Genomic DNA, 23,706 nt, shown 5'->3' on the forward strand with positions numbered 1-23,706 from the left:
TCTCTGCTCTAGGGCACCGAGTCTTGCCGTGTCCAGGTGTGTCAACGGGTTGTTATCCGTGTACACGACGAACCGGGAAGAAGCGAGGTAGTGCTTAAAGCGTTCGGTGACTGCCCACACCACTGCCAGGAACTCTAGCTTAAATGAGCTGTAATTCTCAGGGTTTCTTTCGGTGGGTCGCAGTTTTCGGCTGGCGTAAGCGATTACTCGCTCTTTCCCCTGCTGGATCTGGGACAGCACGGCTCCTGGCCCGATGTTACTTGCGTCGGTGTAGAGGATAAAGGGCTGGCTGTAATCCGGGTACGCCAGGATTTCATCCCCCGTGAGGGCCATCTTCAGCTGGCGGAAGGACTCTTCTTCCAACTTCTCCCATCTGAAGGGCGGCTTCTGGTTCTTGGCCTTCCGGGACTGGCCTATCAGGAGGTCCTACATAGGAGCTGCCTTTTTGGTGAAACCGGGGATGAACCTGCGGTAGCAGCCTACCAACCCGAGGAACTGCCGCACTTCCTTTACACTGGAGGGATTTGGCCATTCCTTAATTGCGGTGATCTTATCAGGGTCGGGAGCCACTCCGTCAGCGCTCACCACGTGTCCCAGGTACTGCACCTTTGGTTTCAGGAGGTGAAACTTGGAGGGTTTCACCTTTAGGCCGTAGCTTGCCAGAGCTTCGAACACTTCCGCCAGGTGTTTCAGGTGGTCCTCATAAGTCTTAGAATATACGATGACATCGTCCAGGTACAACAGGACCGTCTCGAAGTTTCTGTGGCCCAGACAGCACTCCATTAATCGTTGGAAGGTTCCTGGTGCGTTGCAGAGTCCGAACGACATACAGGTAAACTCGCTAAGTCCCATCGGGGTGGTGAATGCGGTCTTCTCCCGGTCCGCCTCTGCTACAGGAACCTGCCAGTACCCACTAGTGAGATCCAAGGTAGAGAAGAAGTTAGCAGATCTTAAAGCAGCCAAAGACTCCTCTATCCTTGGTAAGGGGTACGCATCCTTGTGTGTGATACGGTTGATTTTCCGGTAATCTACACACATCCTCATGGTGTTGTCTTTCTTTTTGACTAAGACTAGTGGAGCTGCCCAGGGGCTACAGCTATCCCTGATCACCCCAGCCTCCTTCATGTCTCTAAGCATCCCCTTGGCGTGTTGGTAGTGTGCAGGGGGTACGGGTCGATACCTCTCTTTTATGGGAGGATGGTCTCCCGTGGGGATGTGGTGTTCTACCCCCTTGACTCGCCCGAAGTCTAAAGGGTGTTTACTAAACACTCTTTCGTACTCTTGAACCACCCGATAGACTCCCTGTTTCTGGTGTGAGGGAGTGGAGTCAGTACCCAAATGTAGTTGCTGACACCAGTCCTCCATTGTTTTCTTAGAGCCGTTACCTTCCTCCGGGTGAGATGGAGGCAAGGGTTCCACAGATTGTATAGCATTTTGGTTAATGGTATATAATTTGGCTAGCGTGGCATACCGGGGCAGGTACACTTCCCTCTTCCCGATATTGATTATGCGAACGGGCACCCTCCCATGGCGTACATTAACCACCCCCCGTGCTGTCAAGATGGTGGGCCTACTGTCTGAGTAAACTGGTTCTACCATTGCCTGGTAATCTCTACCTCTCAGACCAATAGCTGCCCGGCACCAAATCATCATTTCACTTTTTGGGGGCATGGCAATAGGGAAAGGGTCACACATTCTCACGCTACCAATCTCACCGCCGGAGAGTTCCACCTGTTGCCGTCGCATCAGTGCCCGGATCTCTTTTTGGAGCACTCGCTGCTCGCCGGAGCTGGCGTTCTTGGCAACCTGCTGTAAAAGGAAAATCACCTCTGCAAGACAATTTTCAATTACATTAGTTCCTAGAGTTATCTTTGGGTGACTCTCGTGTTTGTCAATGTCTACAATGATCAGTCCCTGTGCTGCCAGTTCGACTCTACCGATTTTAATGGTCACCTCTTTAAATCCAATCTGTGGCACGGGCTGACCATTGCTGGCGATGATACTCAAGTCGTCGTCAGGGTAGCGGGTGATATCCGAGTCATTCCAGTACTGCTTGAAGAGCACGTACGGGATGGTGGTGACCTGTGACCCGGTGTCCAGTAGGGCACTCATAGGAATGCCATCCAGTACCACGGGTAAGACTGGACGTCCTCCCACATATTTGTCGCGCCAGTTCGATGGGCCTGGTGATCTTTTTCCTGGGGGTTGGCCCTCTACCCCAGGTTGTGCCAGTTTAAAGGACAGTACCTTGCCATATGTCCGGGTTGATTGCAGCGGCGGCAAATGGGTCGTCCGTCCTCGTTGTATCGGTCGCTGGGTCTCCCTCTGGCCGGTGGGATCCTCCTTGGTCGACGCCACGGGATGTCCTCCGGTCCGGATGCCAGCTGGATCTTCCCTGGAGTGGAAACCTGTAAAGACTGCACAGTTCGGGTTAGCGCAGCAATGCTTTTAGCTAGCTCTTGGACCTGATGGTGCAGGTCTGGAGCCGGGTCATTGTTCAAAGCCTGCGCATCAGCTCCCACAGGCCCTGCCGACAAGGGTGCCGCCTCCTGGTGGTAAGTGGTAGTGGGGCGTCTGTGGGTCACAACGCCACCTGGTGCCGGTTCTCGGAGCACCCGGATGGCTCTGTCCTTGAACTGTGCAAATCCCAGATGAGGGTCCTGTAAGGCCATTGCCCGCAACTGGGTTCGGTGGGCATTGCAATATAAACCCTCTATAAATTGTTCAGTCAACAGCCTTTCCTCGTCTCCCACGCCGTCAGGGTCGGTCTGCTTAATGGCTCTCAGGGCCTCTTGTAGGTTCAGGGCATAGTCCCTTATACTCTCGTATGCTCGCTGCTTGCACCCGTAGAATCTAAGCTTGATCTCGGCTGAGGTGCGGGTATCAAAGGTGTCCCTCAGCCGGGTTAGTATCCCTGCGACAGTCCTCCCCCCAGGTGGCCAGGACTTTACCTCCCTTCGGGCTGCCCCAGTTAATTGGGCCACCAGGATGCTCACTTTTTGCTCTTCTGTGAGGGAGTACACCTGGAAGAGGCTATCCAGCTTTTCTCTAAAGTCATGCAGGGTATGTGACTCCCCTGAGTACTGGAGTAGCCAGGCCGCTCCCGGGATATAGGGCATGGTGAAAGGCATGACTGCAGCAGCGGTGGCGCTGGCGGGGGTTGAGGCAGTGAAGCTCTCCTCCGTATCCGACATCCTCCTCCCCCCTAGTGGACCGTGGCCTACCTTGCGATGATCCTCTTCCGTAGGCCGCGGCTCTGCAGTAGATCGTCAGGGTTGAGGACCTTCCGTCGCGCTCCTGTGACGTCGGCGTCTGCTGGGCTCCTTCCAGGACCTTACGCGACGTCCGGACGTGAGGCGGGGCTTCAGTTCTCGCGCGCTTTCGGAGTCCACGCCCCTCTTCTTCCCGCGCGACGTCTTCAAGATGGCGTCCAATGGCGGGAAAACTCCACGGAAGGCGGGAAGAAGGCTGAAAATGGCGCCGGATGGCGGGAATCTTCACCGATGGCGGGAAGAAGGCTGAAGATGGCGCCGGATGGCGGGAATCTTCACCACAGGTAAGTTTGAACAGTCTTTTTCAGGCACGCAGTACCCGGTGGTTGCGGGCACGAAATCCTGCCGACTACGCCAAAAGTTGACGCGCCCCTGGGCCTGTGTCGCGCTGCGTTGCGCACGCGGGAGCTTACCCGGAGCCGGATCTGTTGAGGGTTGTAGTCTCGTGGCGGTGACCCGGTCCGTGCCCAGGGAGTCAAACTGAGCGGCGATGTATCAGCGGTAGATGTTGGACGACTACGCCACCCGTTGAGTACAGCTAAGGAGCTGCTGCTGCAGGGCAGACCGCTGAGGCCGGTGGTAGGATTGTGCAGCGTGATAGTATAACCCCCAACGGGAGGGGTATGGCCTCAGGGCAGCCGACGTGGATGATGGGGGTAGCAGGAACCACTCGGAGACGGTACGGTGTAGTTCAGGGTCTTTACTGGTGACAAAGATAGACCCTCCCGGAGTACTGGCTAGCGATTGGGGCCTGGTCAGTCCTTGAGCAGATGGGATCTCCCCTGGCCAGGCGGAGTTGTAGGCCTCCCAAACTAACTGTACTCTTTTGGCTACCTTGCTAGAGGCGGGTATAAGTAGCCCACGTCCCTCAGTGTACCATGTGGTGCTCACCCGTATGACCGGTGACTCGGGGCCTTCTAGTAGCTTCCGCTCCACGACGGCGGTGCTGGTCCCATGCGTGTGACCGTGCCTTCGGGTTTCTTGGCCAGAGGACCTGGAATCCCCTGCCTGACGGATTCTGCTGCTGGGTAGGAGTTAGTCCCCACAGCCTCGGACTCCGGGTCCGGTAAGAAATCTTCTCAGTCAGGGCGAGCTCTGCAGCTGCCAGCCCCTGACTCCTTGTAACACTGCTCCCACAGAGCTCCTGATGTTCTGTTCCTATATTTGCTTCTTTTCTCTGTCTCTACTTCTTCTCTACTCACTCACCCTGCCTCAGCCCTAGGTTTATATAGGGGAAGTTCTTCCCCTCCCAGGACTGGGCAGGAGGTGTGGCATGCATAGGATCCCTGACCAAGAGACCTCCCACCTGCTCTCAGACGTAATATCTCTATCACTGTGGCAACCAGACCCCTGGGGTGTCACATATACATATTAATATAATATATATATATATTAATATAATATATTATATATATATTAAAGACAAAATAAAGATCTCCATGATCCAGAAATTTAAATTCAAGTGTCAAACAAAATGTGCATGTTGTAAAAAAAAATATTTTTTGCACACTTCCATGTAGTAATAGTCCAATATTAGACCCTTACATGCCATCCAAACACTGTTTGCCATCTATTTTTCCCTAGCCAGCTACTGTAGGTTTAGGTTACCTGGACATTAATAAGGCTATGCTTGTATTAAAGAACTCAAAAGGGGTTTAATACAGTATTAGGGGACCTCACAGTGTTATGCTCTGATTTTCTGGGCAATTAGGCTTAGAATAATTACAATTCTGTACTAATTTATTCGCTGTGAATCTAATTTTAGGGGAGAATTTGTTGACGCTGGCGAATTCAAATTTGAAAAAAATGTGCACATCTCTAGTTGCAATGACTCCAAAAATTGTTGTTTTACATTCTAAAATATTTAGTATTACAGAAATCCTTTTCAAATATAATTTATATAAGTATAAAAGTCAGAAATATCACAAATGACTAGTATATGGTAAAGTGTAGATTACTCCAAATAACAGTAATGCAGGGGACTCTGTTTTCACAGAAAGACAATTAGTGTATACATTTACATTATATTCTATATTTCTGTCCAATATTGATGTAATACCTTTCAAGTCTAAAGGAGTATTCCCATATCCAAGGTCCTATCACATTATGTAGTAGGGGTAGAAATAATAATATTAGCAAATACCTCCAATTAGAAATGTAGTATAGTTCTCCTGATAACCTATGTCTCCTACCTCATGTGCAGGCAATGCAGTAGCTTAGGTATCCATAGTTATGACCACTATTATAGTGACAATTATTTAGTTTATTGCTAGTGGTTGTAACCATGGATACCTAAGCCACTTCAATGCCCTGCACATGGGGTGAATCAGAATAACTATATGACATTTCTAATTGGAGGAATTTGCTAATATTATTATTATTACACCTACTACATATTGGGATAGGATCTTGGAGATGGGAATATGCCTTTAAATGACATAATTAAAATTATTTTACTATCATAATGTTTGTACACTTACCTATGCTACATAAAGAAGTAGCTACCAAACAATCTATGCATTTGTTAAGTACCGATCGGATTTTTACAGTTTAACAGCTCTATAAGAAAGTATTGATATCCTTTAAAGCAGTTACCGTGAAAATGCACAGTACACATTAAACATGTTTGGTGAGCAATTTACTTTAAGTGGATAACACTCAATTTCTTACCTTCTTTCCAAAAGACTGTAATTTAATTAAGGTTTTCTAAGTAGAGGGTCTTAAATGAAATAGGTTAGCAATTGCACAAAGCATTTTCGAAACCCAGATATGGTCATGAGTTAAAATACTGTTAAAAATACATAGACGAAATACAAGAATGATCAGCAAGAGTTGACAAAATGAGATGAAGAATAAATGTAAAATGGGTAGTAAATTAAGAAAATGGTCTTGTAAACAATGGACATGTAATTGAATTTTTGTTTAGAAGAACTACATCATTGCATAATTAAGCTTTTCCAATATTAAAAGCCTAAAGTATGCAATGAGCTTCAGCATGGAATTTAACAATGATTTTCAAATTTTCATGTTAGGCATCTCAAGGGCATAGGGAAAGTATGGATATTTCCATCCATGAGCCTAGCTATTCCTCTTTTGGCTGCAATACTCAAGAACAGGCAGAAATGTAAGTAAGTTCCTTGCATGGGATTCCACTTAATGAAATAAATTGGAGATAAAAGCATTGATAAGCATTCGTTTTCACTGGCAGACTGGCATCACCCATGTATTACATTGGAAGACGATTCATTTAATTGATCAGAAGATTATGTCTACATAAAATTAGGCAACATTTGACTCTACAAAGGAAATGCATAGCAGATCAATTCATCACCAGGCAAAATTAGATATTTGAAAGTGGTATCACAAGCCACAGTCAAAACTTAGAGGCTGCCTTTTAAGGGACACTGTCAGCACAGAATGACTGTTCAAACCAAGTACAAGTCCTCAGTGCATCATGGTGGTGCCATTCATTTATATATACCTTCCCACCTGCTTGGTTTCCATCTATCTCTGCCCTTCTCTGGCTCTATGAAGCCGGAGCTGTCAATCAAATAAGGGGGAAATGAGCAAGTGGGAAGGTGTATTTAAATGATTGGCCTCGTCATGAAACACCAAGGGGTGGGACGTAGTTTGAACAGTCATTCTGTGCTGACAGAATCCCTTTAATAAGACAACCCCTTTAAGCAAGGTATAGTTTTTGAAGATTGACAGTCAGTCTTTGATTAGGTTTGGTGGCAATAAGACAGATCAGAAAAAAATTATCTCTAATAATTTCCACAGTTGCAAGTAAAATATTGTATCGTGCCTATTAAATGGACTATCAGTAAAACACAGAGATTCTGTGTCTGCCAGGAAAAAGAAAAGCTCTTTTCTTTCTCCGCTCTGACTAATTGATAAAGATCCCGAATGTGAGACTCCAATAAAATAAATCAGGATTACCAAACCCTAATAAGAAGAAAATGCATTTTCTAAAGGAGACAACCTCTTTTAGATTTATTTGTTGCTATTTTTTTCACTCTCTATAAAGTTATGTTAGAATTACACAATTGGTGATGCTTAATGAGTAATTAACCTTTTATATATTTATTTATTTATCCAATCATTGCAAAGTTATGCATTTTTGTATTATAATTTTTTATCTTGTTTTGCTTCCTTCTCTCCCAAACACTGTGATGCAGTGTTATTTCAATGCCCAGTTCATGCTCCTTTAGAAGCTCCTTTGAACTGCAGCTCAACAAAGATCTTTACATTATATTCAAACAGTTTGTGTATGGGACTTTCTTTCTTTGACTCTCTCTGCTCCCACCTTCATACACATACTAGGGAGTTACGTACACAAACTGTTTAAATATAGAGTACAGGTATTGCAAATCAACAGTTAAAAGGAGAATGAACTGAGTAATGCAGTATAATGTATGGGAGAGAAGGAAGCATAATTATGTAATGAAGAATACTACAAAAAATTTTTTTGCAATGCTTAAAGGATAGTTAAATTTAAAAAAAAGTTTTGTCTTCCTTCACACAGGCTTCAAAAAATATGCCAAGAATTTTATGCAATTTTTTTAACTAATAGTTTATATTTCCTATCATATACAGTCATGGTTAAAAGTTTTGAGACTGACAAAAATTTTGGTTTTCACAAAGTTTGCTGCTTCAGTGTTTTTAGATTTTGTTGTCAGATGTTTCCATGCTTGAAGTAGAATTTTGAATTTCTTTAGTTTTTAAACTTTTATTGACAAATACATCAAGTTTATGCAAAGACTCAATATTTACAGTTTTGTTATTTTTCTAGATTTCAGCAACTTTCTCTGGCATGCTGGATATGAGCCTCTGGACTGCATTGTAATTGATAAAAATCTATTCATGTTTGATCAGTGTTTGGAGTCTACATAATTTCTCTCTATTTGTTTGTCCACCCGCTTTTTAAAGTTTTCAATGGGCATGATATCGGGGAAGTTTCTACTCCATGGGTCCAAAATGTCAATGTTTTGTGCATCAAGCCACTTAGATATCTATATTGTCTTGTGACATGGTGCTCTAACATGCTGGAAAATACACTGTTCATCTCCTAATTGCTGATGTAATGTTGGGAAGTTGCTCTTGGAGTAAGTTTAGATATAATTCTGTATTCATGGTAGTGTTCTTTAGCAAAAATCATTCTTCCAGATGTGCCAATCTCATCAGAGAAAATAACTTTACCCAAGTCCTCGACAGTCCAATCTCTGTTGTTGTTGCAAAGTTATTTTTTCTGATAAAGCCCCCTTCAGACTCTTTGAGACATCTGGAAGAATGAATGTCTACAGAAGAAAATATAAGCACTACTATGGGTCCAGTATCATGCCTATGAAGTCTTCTGAGACCATTCATGTGCGTGTGTGGTTTTCATCCAAGAAAGTGGATTCTTTCATAATTTTCCCTAAGAACACTGCCATGAATAAAGAATGGTGCCTAATGCGAAATTTGCGTTCTGGTACCAACCCGAACTTTAGTCCAAAGTTTGGTCCGGTTACCAGAACTCTACCCGAATCCATACCCCATTGAAAATAAATGAGACCCGAACTTTGTATCTGGAAAAATATTCTCTCTCTCTCTGCAATGGACTTCCCCCGGAACTCCGAACTTTGAAACAGACTTCCGGGTGAAGTCTGTGTTCGGCGTTTAGCTCCAGACACTAACTGTCCAGTATGAACCCCAAACTTTTGAGTTCGGGCTCGCTCATCTCTAGTGCCTAATAAAGATGAGATCATTTTTTCAAGTGAAATTAAATGAATTCTACTCGAATTTTACAAAAATCTGGATTCACCAAAAAGCAGATTTTTTTGCAATTTGCTACCACATGGATTCAGTAAAGTTTTGGATAACTGGCCATTATTTTTCTCAACTGTAAATGGCCAAAAGATTAAAAATAAAAAATACTTTTAATCACCTTACTGCTCAATTCTGCAATCACTCTCTGGTCTTCACCATCCATCATCCTCCTTGCATTTTCTTACTGTTGCCGCAATCGTAAAAATCCTGGTCCTCTTCACGCTAGGTGGCTCTGATGCAGCTTAGGATGTTTCTGCAGAAGTGTGCATAAGGTCACGTCGGCATGATGTCATGCCGCCATAACCTGATACGCACATTTGCCTAACTGCCCCTGGCATCGTTAGAGCCGGAAGTCCTGACCTAGATTTAACCGGTCCAGGTTATGGGTGCTTGTGGTGTGGATAAGAAGATGCAATGAGGACTGGACAGGTGACAGTGGAGAATGGAGAGGCCTGGCAGGCAAAATGTATGGTGAGTATTTTTTTATTTTTTCCTACATATTACACTTATTATTCTCTGGCATCTAGAAAGAAAGACCCCAGAGTATAATAAGGGACATTCAATTTGCGGAGAATAACTTCACAGTGAATCATATTTCCTTAGAATCAAATTTTTTTTGATTTGTATTGCCTAAACTGCAGGCAGCATGAATGAGATCCTGGCTATGTGATCACAGCTAGGTATGGCGTACTCTGAAACGCACTTGCATAGTTTGAAAAAATGTCCAGGAAGGTAGAGACTTGACTAATCCTATGCAGTCCACAGCATCTTCCAGGAGGAGAAAAGCCAACAAGAGGCCATATCGGACAAATCAAATCTCTCCCTATAGTCCCTAGCCGTCTTTTCAAACTATGTTTTCTCTGAAACACCACAATGTTTCAGAGTAAAGCATGCCTGGATGCAAGCACACAATCACACAGCCAGACTCTGATTCATGCTGCCCATGGTTCGGATAGCACAAATCTAATGACATGTTCTCTTTAAGCTGGTAGGAAGCTTAGTGGTGGTAATAAATTACACTGTAGCTATATTAGCTTTATTTCCATATCTACAGTACCATCAAATTAAACACATGATGTATGAGGAATTGAACAATGAACGGCATGCATTTGTAGCAAACATTAAATAGAGTGAACACTAAATACAAATTTACATTTCATTATCTGAATATGAATAAGGAAATGAGAATGGCAGAAACTTTATTACATTTTCTGCTGAAATTAATCCTACCGTCAAATTTGAGAAAGGCAGGAGCTTTTCTATGAATAGGTATAATGAACTACAAGCCTGCTATTAAAGCAAAAGTAATGCTGATTAATGAGGAATCGACTGAAGATTATTTACTGTAATTAACTATTTATTATAAAATTATAGCCGTCTGAAATTAAATTGTGTTTTGAAATGGATGATATTTCTCTGTACAAGTAATTTTATTCCTTTTACAGAAGACATTAGCTATATTTAAGAGTTAGTATTATGTTTTATCAAATAATTTTAAAATGATAAAAAATGTAATGCAGATTTATCATTCATTGATTATTAATAAATTTTTGTGGTTCTAATGTCATAAATCATTGATAGGTTCAATGGTTTACTTTACAAAGTGATAGTTGTTGATCTGTTTTTTTTCTCTTTTATTGCTGTAGCTTGATCATTGGTATTTGTAATTGTTTAAAGTTTTGACCAGTAGATAGATGACATAATTGATGAAGGCATGTAAGTATAGACTGGTGGGAAGCATGGGGTGGCAATGCTTTTCTTATTTCATCAGTTAGAGAAGAAGCGTCTACATCCACCTATCAAGAACTAGAATTGATAAGAAAAATAAACTGAGTTCTAAAAAGTCTGCATTGTACACCAAAGCCACAATGCTAATAGACTTATTACAAATGTTTTCTAGGGGGCTACTTGTGCCTCAGAGAACATTTAGTAAATGTATAAATGGAAAATAAATATGTTATACTTGATTATTTATTACATATGTTTTTCATCATTCATAGTTTTTAACTTTTTAAATAAGTTAATATTATACTGTGTGTCAACATGTTAACTTACCTGCAAAGTTTTTGTAATCCACTAAATCGAAAATTACAATAGCAACTGCAGACCACGTCACAATGAGGGCAACCACGAGAATCCATGCAGCTGGGGAGCTGAAAGTTGTCTTCAGGTCTTGTGAGACTGATTTTGTCAACTTCAGTGTTGGTTTGTGGACTGTTCCATTTTTACCATCTAAAACCGTTGTTGTAGTCGTAGATGAGCGACCTGTGTGACATACAACACATGGGAAGGACTTAAAATGTAACATGTTTCAACATGAGCATTATAAAAAGAAGCAATGGCATGGCAATAATAAAACAGAATTAAAATCTATTCTACATGATTATTGATAGCCCTTATTGTGGCTTACCAGCATCTGATTACCGTCAATAAACAGTGCTCATATTAAAGAGTCACATCAAAACGGACTGAGCTACAAGAGCCCAATGTCCCAGCAGGTCTTCTTTCTAGTTCATGTTGGCATGTGACTGGGGCTATATGGGGATGTGTGACAGCTCAATTTAATAACTAAGGCAGACACCTTTTGTCGAGGCAGATGTACAGACACAAAAAGGGTCTGGATTAGCTATTGAAATGAGCAGTTGTAGTGCTGGAAAGCTGTTGTTTATGTACCTTTAAGATGCAGCAGAGCTAGCAGCTACTTCTTTATGTTTGCAGAATGTTTACATTCCCATTGGCTGATAATGCACAAGATGGTTTAGTACTTAGAAGTGTTTTAAATATGCATAACGTGATGTTCTTATTATGCTCTGCTCTCAGGTGATTACTAAAGAGTTAACTAATCAGCCCTGCTTTCCATATATGGCAATAAGGTCACATGGTTACACCAAATGACCAAGTCCTGGGATTAGCACCCAGAGAAAAGGAGACATGTTATATGGAAGTATGGTCCTTGCCTGGAAGCTGAAGGAGCAGGTAGGAAGCTCAGAGCTCCTGTGCATGAGAGACCACAGCCTCAATTGCAGGCAGTTGTGTGATAAAGACTGTGCACATAAGCAGAAGATAGTACTCCGGAATCACTGCACCATTTATGTATCTGCATTATCATATTGGAAAGTAACTGTGCTTGCTGCATTGGAATTGAATCTCTGCTGAATCATTGTCTGCATTTATCTGTGTTTGTATGAACAAGTAAAGCTTATCAATAGCATATCAGCCTCTCTGTTTTCTGGAAAATCGGGTGCACTACATATCATCACACCAGGAAATAGAAGTTTATACAATGCACCCTGGCGTCACGAACCACATTTTCTTTTATTTTTATTCCTGCCTTAGTGAAGTGGTAATATCCGCACACCACATGGTGTGTGACCTATGGCAGAGTAGTGCATAACTGGCATTACACAGTTATCCGGTCAACTTCAAACACATCAGTCACGTGCCATCACCGGAGAAGCTGTCCTATGTATATAATATATATAAATAATCGTTTATAAATAGAGTTAAAAATCAAAACAGGACAAGACTTTGAGCTAATTTAATTATATTTTCAACTGGATACCCCTCCATATCCGAGTGTGGTTCGATTTTCACTGTCTGTTACAATGGAGAAGGTCTAGAATTTTTTTTTATTTCTCCACATATGAGAAAAACTAATTACATCTGGTCCTCACTCTCAGAATAATCAGTCTGTTTTTCTTGTACGTGGAAAAATCTGATGTGTGAATGAGCCCTAAAGCAACAATAGAAAAGTCTGATTTTTCTCCCACCCAGTACAAAGATAAACATGCATGAAAATGTTGAAAGTTGTAACGATAGCAAAAATATGAATGGGCATGGGCAGGCATGTTCTTTACATGAACTGATGCAAACAATCAAAAAAACACTGTGAAATTCCAGATTGTGAGGTAGCAAAACACAAAAAGTGCCAAGAAAGGCGAATACTTTCAGAAGCCACTGTAGCAAATGCATAGGAGAGCAAAATTGTACTTATTCGTAATGCAATGTGTAAAATATAAAGCAATCCCAAAATGTTAAGTTAAATTGATGATGGAATCTGTATACTTAAACTTTACAACACAAAAATTACTTAAAATTACAAAAACGAACAATTGGGCATTGATTCTTGGCATCATTTGGAAATACAACTTATAGCTTAGTAAAATTGCTAGTTCTCTCTGATACAAAATATTCAAGATGGAATATTCTTAATCAAACTTGTTACATAAATATTATTCGGCACGAAGCCAGTTCAACAAATTGCAATATAGATGGGCTGTAAACAAGATATGTAATCCAAGTAATTAGACTTTTTATAAATAAATATTTTATGCTTGAAACTTTTTGCCTTATCCCTAAACTCCTTGCCAAGACTGTAATGAAAATGCTTTACAGTTCAATCTTTTTGCCTAATTGCTTCTTGTTTTGTCACAATCCTCCTCCATGTCAGAATCTATTTCTGTGTAGTTGAAAATCTTGTCTTTTGAATCCATAATGAAACCAAAGTACTGTACTGTGAGACAGATTTATGGGCTGGGTGCTAACATGAACAGCTGTGATTGAAAAATGCTAAACTGCTAACAATCAACCCTAAGGGAAACTTGACGTGTGTATGAAAAATGTACGTTTAACAAGAAAATGAGGGGTTGAAGAAACATAGAATATTTAGCGAATGTAGCAGTTTGTTTATTGTTAAGTGTTAATTTGATCATATTTTTCAATTCATTTACACATTTAAGTTTATTTTATGTTTTACTTAATATAATACATTTCTATCTTGTTTTCGCAATATTATTTATAGAGAAAATGGAAGTACTCCCTAAAATTTTACCCCTTTAGGATGCATTCACATGTAGATATTTTTCAATGCAGTTTATGTTGCTGATTCATGTTCTTGTGATCAGTGGTGGGGCCACTAGGTATCAGACACTTATTACTACGAGTGGATATGTGATAACTCCTAATTGTAGGGAGACTCTTTAAAATGTAAAAAATAATTTTGTTTGGGGTTTATTGACTATAAAAAGTATGTTAACATGTATTTTGGGAAGTTCTGGAGAGGGACATAAACACACACAAAATAGGGCAATAGCGTCTGGTAAGGTATATGTATTATCAATGGTAGCAGTAACCTAAGGGTGTTGTGTAGAAGCACAACACCTATAAAGGTGTGGAAAGCCACTGCAGCTGCTCCATGGCTAGAGGAAAAGGTTCTTTCAGAAATGTAATCGCAAAAATAGGAAGCTAGCACATTTTGGCGGGCTGCGCCAAAAAGTGCCAACCAAGTCATTTGGTTTTTAAACCTTGAGAAAGGCGCCATTCTGGCGCGGAAAAGCATTGATATTAATAATTTTGGAATTCCAAGGCTCTTCATTCCTGCAGCGCAGCCCACTTAAACATGGCAACATGTATTTTGGAGCATTTGTGCTCAATTAAAGAATGGAAAGACAAAATACATTTAACATGTGCCAACTAGAGATGAGCGGTGTTCGACTAGAACTGTTCGCCAATCTCAAATTCGAGCTGTTTTGGGCGGTGTTCAAGTCGCTCGACGAACGTGAACGATTTGCAAAAAATTTGGCTGTTCGAGGTTATGATCGATAACTGTTCGTGCACCAAAAGCGTGTCCTGCATGTCTGGCGCTATTTAGAGCACCAATCATGCAGGGATTGTCTGCCACTCATTGTAATGCTACAGCCATGGTGGTTGTGGCATTACAGTGGTTGCCAAAATCGATGGGAACAGTGCTCACAGTGAAACATGAAAAGCCGGCAATTCAGCAGCGGCATACACCGGTACCCGACAATTTAGAACAGAAAGAATAGAGTATCACACATAGATTAGATAGATAGAAACATGTCAGTCACATATATAAGAAGTACAGTGACAGTGTTGGTTACTGTACTTGTCATTTAGTGTTAAAGGATTTATTAAAAAAAATATTAGTGTTCTCTTTCACCGTCTCTTTAAAAAAGCCGGCGGCAATTCAGCAGTGGTACCCGACAATTTGTAACAGAAAGAATAGAGCATCACACATAGATTAGATACATAGAAACATGTCAGTCACATATATAAGAAGTGCAGTGATAGTGTTGATTACTGTATTTGTCATTTAGTGTTAAAATAAAGGATTTATTAAAAAAAAAAATTGGCGTGGGGTTCCCCGTAATTTTAGTCTCTAGTGGAGGTTAAGCAGACGGCTGGGGCAGATGTTTGAAACCTGGGAAGGGGGTAATACCCACGGAGCTTCCCAGGCTACTAATATCAGCCCCCAGCAGAATACCTAGCCTTTACTAGCTATTAAAATCGGGGACCCCCAAAAAAATGACGTAGGGTACTATTTTAATAGCTAGCAAAGGCTAGGCAGACAGCTGGGGGCTGATACTAATAGCCCAGGAAGGGTGCCATGAATATTGGCCCCCTACCAGGCTAGAAACACCAGCCGTCAGCCACCCCAGAAATGGCGCATCCATAGGATGCGCCAATTCTGGCACTTAGCCTCGCTCTTCCCACTGCCCTGTAGCGGTGGCAGTGGGGTAATAGGGCTGGGGTTGATGTCAGCTTATAATACCAGTTGACATCAAGCCCAGGTTAGTAATGGAGTGGCGTCTATAAGACACCCCCATTACTAACCCCATAGTCAAAGTTAAAAAAAAACACAAACACCCAGAATAAAGTCCTTTAATTGAAATAAACACACAATTCTTTATTGTTCAAAATTAAACCATACTTACCATCACGCCCATTCCAGCTGAAGCCAATGTCTTCTGCAATAAAAGTAAAATAATAAAGCAACATAATCCTTACCTTTCCATGGTTCCCACACCAGCTTCAGCTCTGCTACATTCACATGACAGGCTGGATCGCAGCCGAAAGCTGCCATCCAGCTTGCCATGCCGCAGACACTGAGAAGCGCAGGCATGCTTGTGCTCCTCAGTGTCTTGCTGTGACGGCATAAAGATGAGCCGAGGTCATGTCCAATGAACTCAGCTCACCTCATGCACGTCACTGACAGCGTGGGAATATTCACCTGCGCTTGCAGTCAGCATGAGAGAATTCTCCTGCTGAAGCGCTGAGCGCAGGAGAATTTTCCCACGCTGTCAGTGACGTGCATGAGGTGAGCTCATGTCCAATGAACTCAGCTCACCTCATGCATGTCACTGACAGCGTGGGAGAATTCTCCTGCGCTCAGCGCTTGAGCAGGAGAATTCTCCCACGCTGGGATAGCATTGAGAAGACAGGCTGGATCACAGCTGAGCGCTGCCATCCAGCTTGTCATCCTTCAGAGACACTGCAGAGCGCCATCATGCCTGCGCTCTGCAGTGTCTATGAAGGATAGCATGCTGGATGGCAGCACTCAGCTGCCATCCAGCCTGTCATCTCAATGCCATCCCAGCGTGGGAGAATTCTCCTGCTGAAGCGCTGAGCGATGGAGAATTTTCCCACGCTGTCAGTGACGTGCATGAGGTGAGCTCATGTCCAATGAACTCAGCTCACCTCATGCACGTTACTGACAGCGTGGGAGAATTGCCTGTGCTCTGTATTGTCTATGAAGGATGGCATGCTGAATATCAGTGCTCAGCTGCCATCCTGCCTGTCATCTCAATGTCATCCCAGCGTGGGAGAATTCTCCTGCTCAAGAGCTGAGCGCAGGAGAATTCTCCCACGCTGTCTGTGACGTGCATGAGGTGAGCTGAGTTCATTGGACATGAGCTCACCTCATGCACGTCACTGACAGAGTGGGAAAATTCTCCTGCGCTCAGCGCTTCAGCAGGAGAATTCTCTCATGCTGACAGCAAGCGCAGGAGAATTTTCCCACGCTATCAGTGACGTGCATGAGGTGAGCTGAGTTCATTGGACATGACCTCGGCTCATCTTTATGCCACCACAGCGAGACACTGAGGAGCACAAGCATGCCTGCGCTTCTCAGTGTCTGCGGCATGGCAAGCTGAATGGCAGCTTTCAGCTGCGATCCAGCATGTCATGTGAATGTAGCAGAGCTGAAGCTGTCGTGGGAACCATTGAAAGGTAAGGATGATGTTGCTTTATTATTTTACTTTTATTGCAGAAGACATTGGCTTCAGCTGGAAAGGGCGTGATGGTAAGTATGGTTTAATTTAGAACAATAAAGAATTGTGTGTTTATTTCAATTAAAGGACTTTATTCTTGGTGTTTGTGTTTTTTTTTAACTTTGACTATGGGGTTAGTAATGGGGGTGTCTTATAGACGCCTCTCCATTACTAACCTGGGCTTAATGTCAGCTGGCATTATAAGCTGACATCAACCCCAGCCCTGTTACCCCACTGCCACCGCTACAGGGCAGTGGGAAGAGCGAGGCTAAGTGCCATAATTGGCGCATCCTATGGATGCGCCATTTCTGGGGTGGCTGACGGCTGGTGTTTCTTGCCTGGGAGGGGGCCAATATTTATGGCACCCTTCCTGGGCTATTAATATCAGCCCCCAGCTGCCTGCCTAGCCTTTGCTAGCTATTAAAATAGGGGGGACCCCACATCATTTTTTTGGGGGTCCCCCATTTTAATTGCTGATAAGGCTAGGTATTCAGCTGGGGGCTGATATTAGTAGCCTAGAAAGCTCCATGGGTATTACCCCCTTCCCAGGCTTCAAACATCTGCCCCAGCCGTCTGCTTAACCTCCTCTAGAGACTAAAATTACGGAGAACCCCACGCCAATTTTTTTTTAAGAAATCCTTTATTTTAACACTAAATGACAAGTACAGTAATCAACACTATCACTGTACTTCTTATATATGTGACTGACATGTTTCTATGTATCTAGTCTATGTGTGATGCTCTATTCTTTCTGTTAGAAATTGTCGGGTACCAATGCTGAATTGCCGGCCGGCTTTTTTAAAGAAACGGTGCATGAAAACACTATTATTTTTTTAAATAAATCCTTTAACACTAAATGTCAAGTACAGTAAGCAACACTGTCACTGTACTTATTATATATGTGACGGACTTGTTTCTATCTATCTAATCTATGTGTAATGGTTTATTCTTTCTGTTCTAAATTGTCGGGTACCGGTGTATGCCGCTGCTGAATTGCTGGCCGGCTTTTTTAAAGAGAGTGTCTTCTGAGCAATTTGTCAGCTTTTGGCCACCTTTGAAGGTGGTTTCTATGTGTTTCTATGTGTTTTTGTTTGCCTGCCATTGGTTTTAACGGTGTTTGACTGTGTTCTAAGGTGTTCGACCAACAGTTCTACTAACATCCCGGTGTTCGACGAACCGAACCGAACCTGAACACTACTGGGGTGGCTCAACACTAGTGCCAACATGCCATATAGCAGGTATCTGCCACGAGTACAGGCTGAGCTCCCTAGCCCCGCCACACCTCCTCAGATGAGGACTCCTTCACAAGATGAGAATACAATGTCCTTTTGTGGGACGGGGTTAAAAAATGGGTGGACTTTAGAAGGTTGAGCAGGACCATAAATAATACAATACATTTACTATAATTTATTTCAGAAAATGGCATAAACTTGTGCAAGTTTATGTCTATCTAAGTACGGCAAAGGTTTGATTTTCTGGTACATACAAACCAACCATTGAATTTCTTTTATTAACAGGTGTGTGCCTCTTTATAAAAGAGGTGTATCCTTATGTCAGCATGCTTTTAAATAAGAATAGTGTAAAGTACTTTCTTCTTAATAAGTCCCTCCCATTATCTACAGCTAGGATTCTATGCATTTTTCCTTAATTTTCCATAAGATAGAAATTTGGATGGAACTATATGATTTTGTTAGGTGATTCGTAATTTCTGAATTACAGTATGTGCAGCATGAGTCAGGGGCTGTCTCCCTCATTTCAAGCATGTATGTAATTCTGGCTGCAATGAAGGATTTCATGGTTTGTAATTAAATGCCATTAAATTTTGATAATTGTGATGGATGCACATAAATATTAAGACATTTTTTAAAATACTGTTTGATATGTTTTATACCCATTCTCTTGAGAAATGGAAGCAATCTGATAAAACAACAGGGTTGATGGAGGAATCCAAGCATCCCTTGGGTTAACAGTGTAATGTGTTATATAGTCAGTCGGTATAATATCTTTCAATTTTATCTATGTCTGTTAAGAATATGAAAAATGCATCAGATTTGTCAAAAGAATAAATATTCCATTATAAAATTGAAGTATACCCTGTCTATAATGGAATATAGTGTCTACCACAAAATTATGAGCAGCCACAAAGAAAATCAGAGATGTTATAAAAAAATGATGTTGGCCAAGTTCATACATGTGGTACTTTAAGGGAACCTGTCACATCTAGAAATGCTATTTATCTGCATATACAGTAGAGCTTTACATTTGTAAATAGGATATAAATCATGTCTGGCAGGCTTTATGGAAGTACAGCTGCAGGATGGAAATGATTGTATTCTCTCTACAGCTGCTCGCTTGAAGTCATGAAGTCATCGAAGCACCGCTCACTACTCAGTGAGTGCTGCAATGACTCCCTTGCACATTGATTGAGTAATTGATTGCACTAATATGCTGTAGAGCTGGCTGTCAATAAATGTGCAAAATAGCGATTATAGTGCACTCACTGTACAATGAGAGTTTACTGTAATAGCTCAATGCACTGCCCCAATATCTGCAAGCAGCTGTAGAGAAAATACAACGTAATTCTTTCCTTGTAGCCTCTGTTCTTTACACTAACAAGCATGATTTATACTCTAATTATATTCTATTTACAAGTATATAAGTAAATAGCATTTTTAGACATTACAGATTCTCCCTAAATGGAACCTGACTGAACAATAGGCAGCATAAATCATAAATCATTCCATTGGCTGAATACAAGGTGAGTGAGATGACTAGTCCAAGGCTAGTTCCTGGAGGTTTCTCCCTGATTTATAAGTAGAGACCTGTCAATTTAGGGTAGTGGGGAGGTGAGAAGCCACCAACAACATTCCAGCTTTTAAAAGTATGTTTTCTCTCAAATGCTGGAGTGTTTCAGAACAAAAAATACATGGCTTCAGTAACACAGCAAGTCTCTAATTCATGCTGCAGTTTGGGTAGCATGAAACAGCGATCAGGCTTCCTATAAATTACTTTAAAAATTCCAAAATGGCCACAGTAATTTCAACAACCTTTGCATAACTGCACAGTACAGATGAACCTAAGAAAATTTTTAATATATCTTGTCAGAGAAGTTGGCTTTTTATTTTACTAATGAGCAACTTTTTGTGCATTCTCCCTGTCTTGTAAACTCATCATTCAGCCTAAAAAAGAGCTCAAATCAGTCTTGGTTAAGAGTGACTGTGTCATGCAAGGTGTGGGAAAGACATAGTGCAACACAAAGGGAAGAGGGATAGGGAGCCCAGACTCTAGGGATTGGGGGAATTGACGACCTCCTAGGCTGATTTAATATCACCTTGTCTCCACTTACATCACTATATTGGTTCTTCACCAATCGCCACACGGAACCTCACAGTGTCTTTCTCTGGCGTTTGGCCCTGGTAAGGGAAGGAGTGGGATGAGTGCTTGTCAATCCCCATTGACAATTAAAGACAACAAGGGGAACAAACAAGGGAAGATAGCTTAGCTTTAAGACAACTTTAGATTAACACCCGTCCTCAAAGCTCCAGAGAGGAAGAAGTAATGAACTTGCTCCGAGCCTTCACAAGGGGTAATGTCAGTATCGCCAGCACCTCCCTCTAGCAGACTGCAGGTATTTATACACACAGGCCAGGGTGTTAATTAGCAAGAGGAAGGTAGCCGCTGGGTCCTAGAGAGACAGCCTCTAAGAAGGTGTCTGTAATGCCAAGTGAAGAGATCTCCTGCAACCAACTGCAGGGCGACTGTCTGTCACATCTGACACACCAATGACAAACTGCTAGCACAGTGAAGTGTCAGGTTTCAAAGCCTAATAAACTCTACAGAGAGGGAAGGAGAGATAAGGAGTGAGAGCACTCAGAACAGTTGGAAATCAGGCAGACACAGGCAGATAATGCTGCAGCTTTCAGTAGATGTATTTCACTTCAGTGCTAGATTCACAGCCACACAGTTCAGTACTATGGTATAATATCTTCCATGCTGCTGGATCTGTCTGTGCTTTAAAGTTAAAAAGATGAGGACTCCATCTCTCTGTTTGTGCACAACATAGGAGACATCATGGCACCAATTCTCCACTGAAAATTAGAGTGAGAGCCTGTAGTGGGTAAAACTAGGGGAAAAATACAGGACACAAGTCATATAATGGCCAAAAAATTTTATTTTTCCTTATGCAGCTTATTCTGAAAAGTTACCTAAAACAACAGTTACGCTTTAATAATATAAAATGGATGGTACGTTATTCTTTATCATACACAAACTACTGCAGAATGTTTTGAAATGTAAGGTAAGAATTAGAGATGAGCGTTGTTCTACTCGAACTGTTCGCCAATCTCAAATTCGAGCTGTTTTGGGCGGTGTTCGAGCCGTTCGGCGAACACGAAAGATTTGAGAAAATTGAGGTTATGTTCGATAACTGTTCGTGCACCAAAATCATAACTGGATTTTTTCTCAGTAATGATGAAAATTAATGTTAATACGCAGTTTGAGTGTACAGCGGGGTGGGGGGAGGGGCAGGGGATGGATCTCTGCAGGAATAATGAAGATCTCCATTTTTTTTTCTCTTTCCCGCATTTACAGTGGGGAGGTGCAATCTGTCAGCCTATCAGCAGCGCACACACGGAGCGAAGTGCTTTTTTTCACACAAGCAAGGGCATGTGTCATTGGCAGTGTATGTCACATGTCCTTGTCCTATAAGACCAAGCCATTTTCCCCGTCGCCACCATTTTCTCACTGCTGCAGCTGCGTGTTAGATGGCACCGCTGTTGCTGTGTGCGCTATACCTTGTTAATTTCAAGCCAATTTTCGCACAAATCTACAGATAGCTTGGGAGTAGGGAATAGTTGTGATTGCAGTCCTTTTAAGGACTAGGTTACAGCATTTCCTACGACTTTTATCAGGCAGGTCTGTGCTCTTAAATAGATAGGTTGTGGGAGTAAAGACTAATTGTAATTGGAGTCCTTTTCAGGACTAGGTTACATCAGTTCCGAACAGTTTTTGCCAGGCAGGTCTGTGCCAGTGCTGTGCAAGTTTTTTTCACAGCATTTGGCTGAATCTAGCAAAGCTAATCCTTTTTGGCCTATTGCAGAGTGTGTTAGTCAATGGAGTAGCCTATCTGTGTTGCAAGATATACCACCTGTGTATAGAATACCAATTTTTTTACTGCACCTAGTGAAGTAAAATCTTTTGGGCATAGCATCATTCTATTAGTCCATCTATACTGACCTCCATCAGGTTGCAAACTGAATATATTTTTTTCTGCATCTACCTCTGAAAAAATATTGGGCTTGTAGCTGTGTGTGGGACTTGTTCTATTAATCCATCTATACAGACCTCCATCAGGTTGCAAACTGAATATAATTTTTTTCTGCATCTACCTCTGAAAAAATATTTGGGCTTCTAGCTGTGTGTGGGACTTGTTCTATTACTCCATCTATACTGACCTCCATCAGGTTGCAAATTGAATATAATTTTTTTCTGCATCTAGCTCTGAAAAAATATTGGGCTTCTAGCTGTGTGTGGGACTTGTTGTATTAGTCCATCTATACTGACCTCCATCAGGTTGCAAACTGAATATATTTTTTTCTGCATCTACATCTGAAAAAAAATTTGGCTTGTAGGTGTGTGTGGGACTTGTTCTATTAATCCATCTATACAGACCTCCATCAGGTTGCAAACTGAATATAATTTTTTTCTGCATCTAGCTCTGAAAAAATATTTGGCCTTCTAGCAGTGTGTGGGACTTTCTCTATTAGTCCATCTATACTGACCTCCATCAGGTTGCAAATTAAAAATAATTTTTATCTGCATCTAGCTCTGAAAAAATATTTGGGCTTCTAGCTGTGTGTGGGACTTGTTCAATTACTCCATCTATACTGACCTCCATCAGGTTGCAAATTGAATATAATTTTTTTCTGCATCTAGCTCTGAAAAAATATTGGGCTTCTAGCTGTGTGTGGGACTTGTTGTATTAGTCCATCTATACTGACCTCCATCAGGTTGCAAACTGAATATATTTTTTTCTGCATCTACCTCTGAAAAAATATTGGGCTTCTAGCTGTGTGTGGGACTTGTTCTATTAATCCATCTATACAGACCTCCATCAGGTTGCAAACTGAATATAATTTTTTTCTGCATCTAGCTCTGAAAAAATATTTGGCCTTCTAGCAGTGTGTGGGACTTTCTCTATTAGTCCATCTATACTGACCTCCATCAGGTTGCAAATTAAAAATAATTTTTATCTGCATCTAGCTCTGAAAAAATATTTGGGCTTCTAGCTGTGTGTGGGACTTGTTCTATTAGTCCATCTATACTGACCTCCATCACGCTGCAAACTCAAAATAATTTTTTGTCTGCATCTAGCTCTGAAAAAATATTTGGCCTTCTAGCAGTGTGTGGGACTTTCTCTATTAGTCCATCTATACTGACCTCCATCAGGTTGCAAATTAAAAATAATTTTAATCTGCATCTAGCTCTGAAAAAATATTTGGGCTTCTAGCTGTGTTTGGGACTTGTTCTATTACTCCATCTATACTGACCTCCATCAG

The 23,706-nt window shown here is 41.8% G+C and overlaps 1 protein-coding gene across 50 annotated transcripts in view; it reads right to left on the bottom strand.

The window, feature by feature from the left end:
* TRDN (triadin) overlaps positions 1–23,706 on the bottom strand; it is a 1,346,604-nt gene that overhangs the window by 1,235,193 nt on the left and 87,705 nt on the right. For all 50 annotated transcript variants that reach the window (XM_073675989.1, XM_073675970.1, XM_073675994.1 and 47 more), the window contains exon 2: positions 11,136–11,345. In XM_073675989.1, the coding sequence (XP_073532090.1) occupies positions 11,136–11,345 (210 nt within the window). The remainder of the gene's footprint in view (positions 1–11,135; positions 11,346–23,706) is intronic.

The sequence above is a fragment of the Phyllobates terribilis genome, unplaced genomic scaffold (assembly GCF_046119375.1).
Source record: "Phyllobates terribilis strain yellow unplaced genomic scaffold, ASM4611937v1 Scaffold_3__8_contigs__length_932513732, whole genome shotgun sequence".
Lineage (NCBI taxonomy): Eukaryota > Metazoa > Chordata > Amphibia > Anura > Dendrobatidae > Phyllobates > Phyllobates terribilis.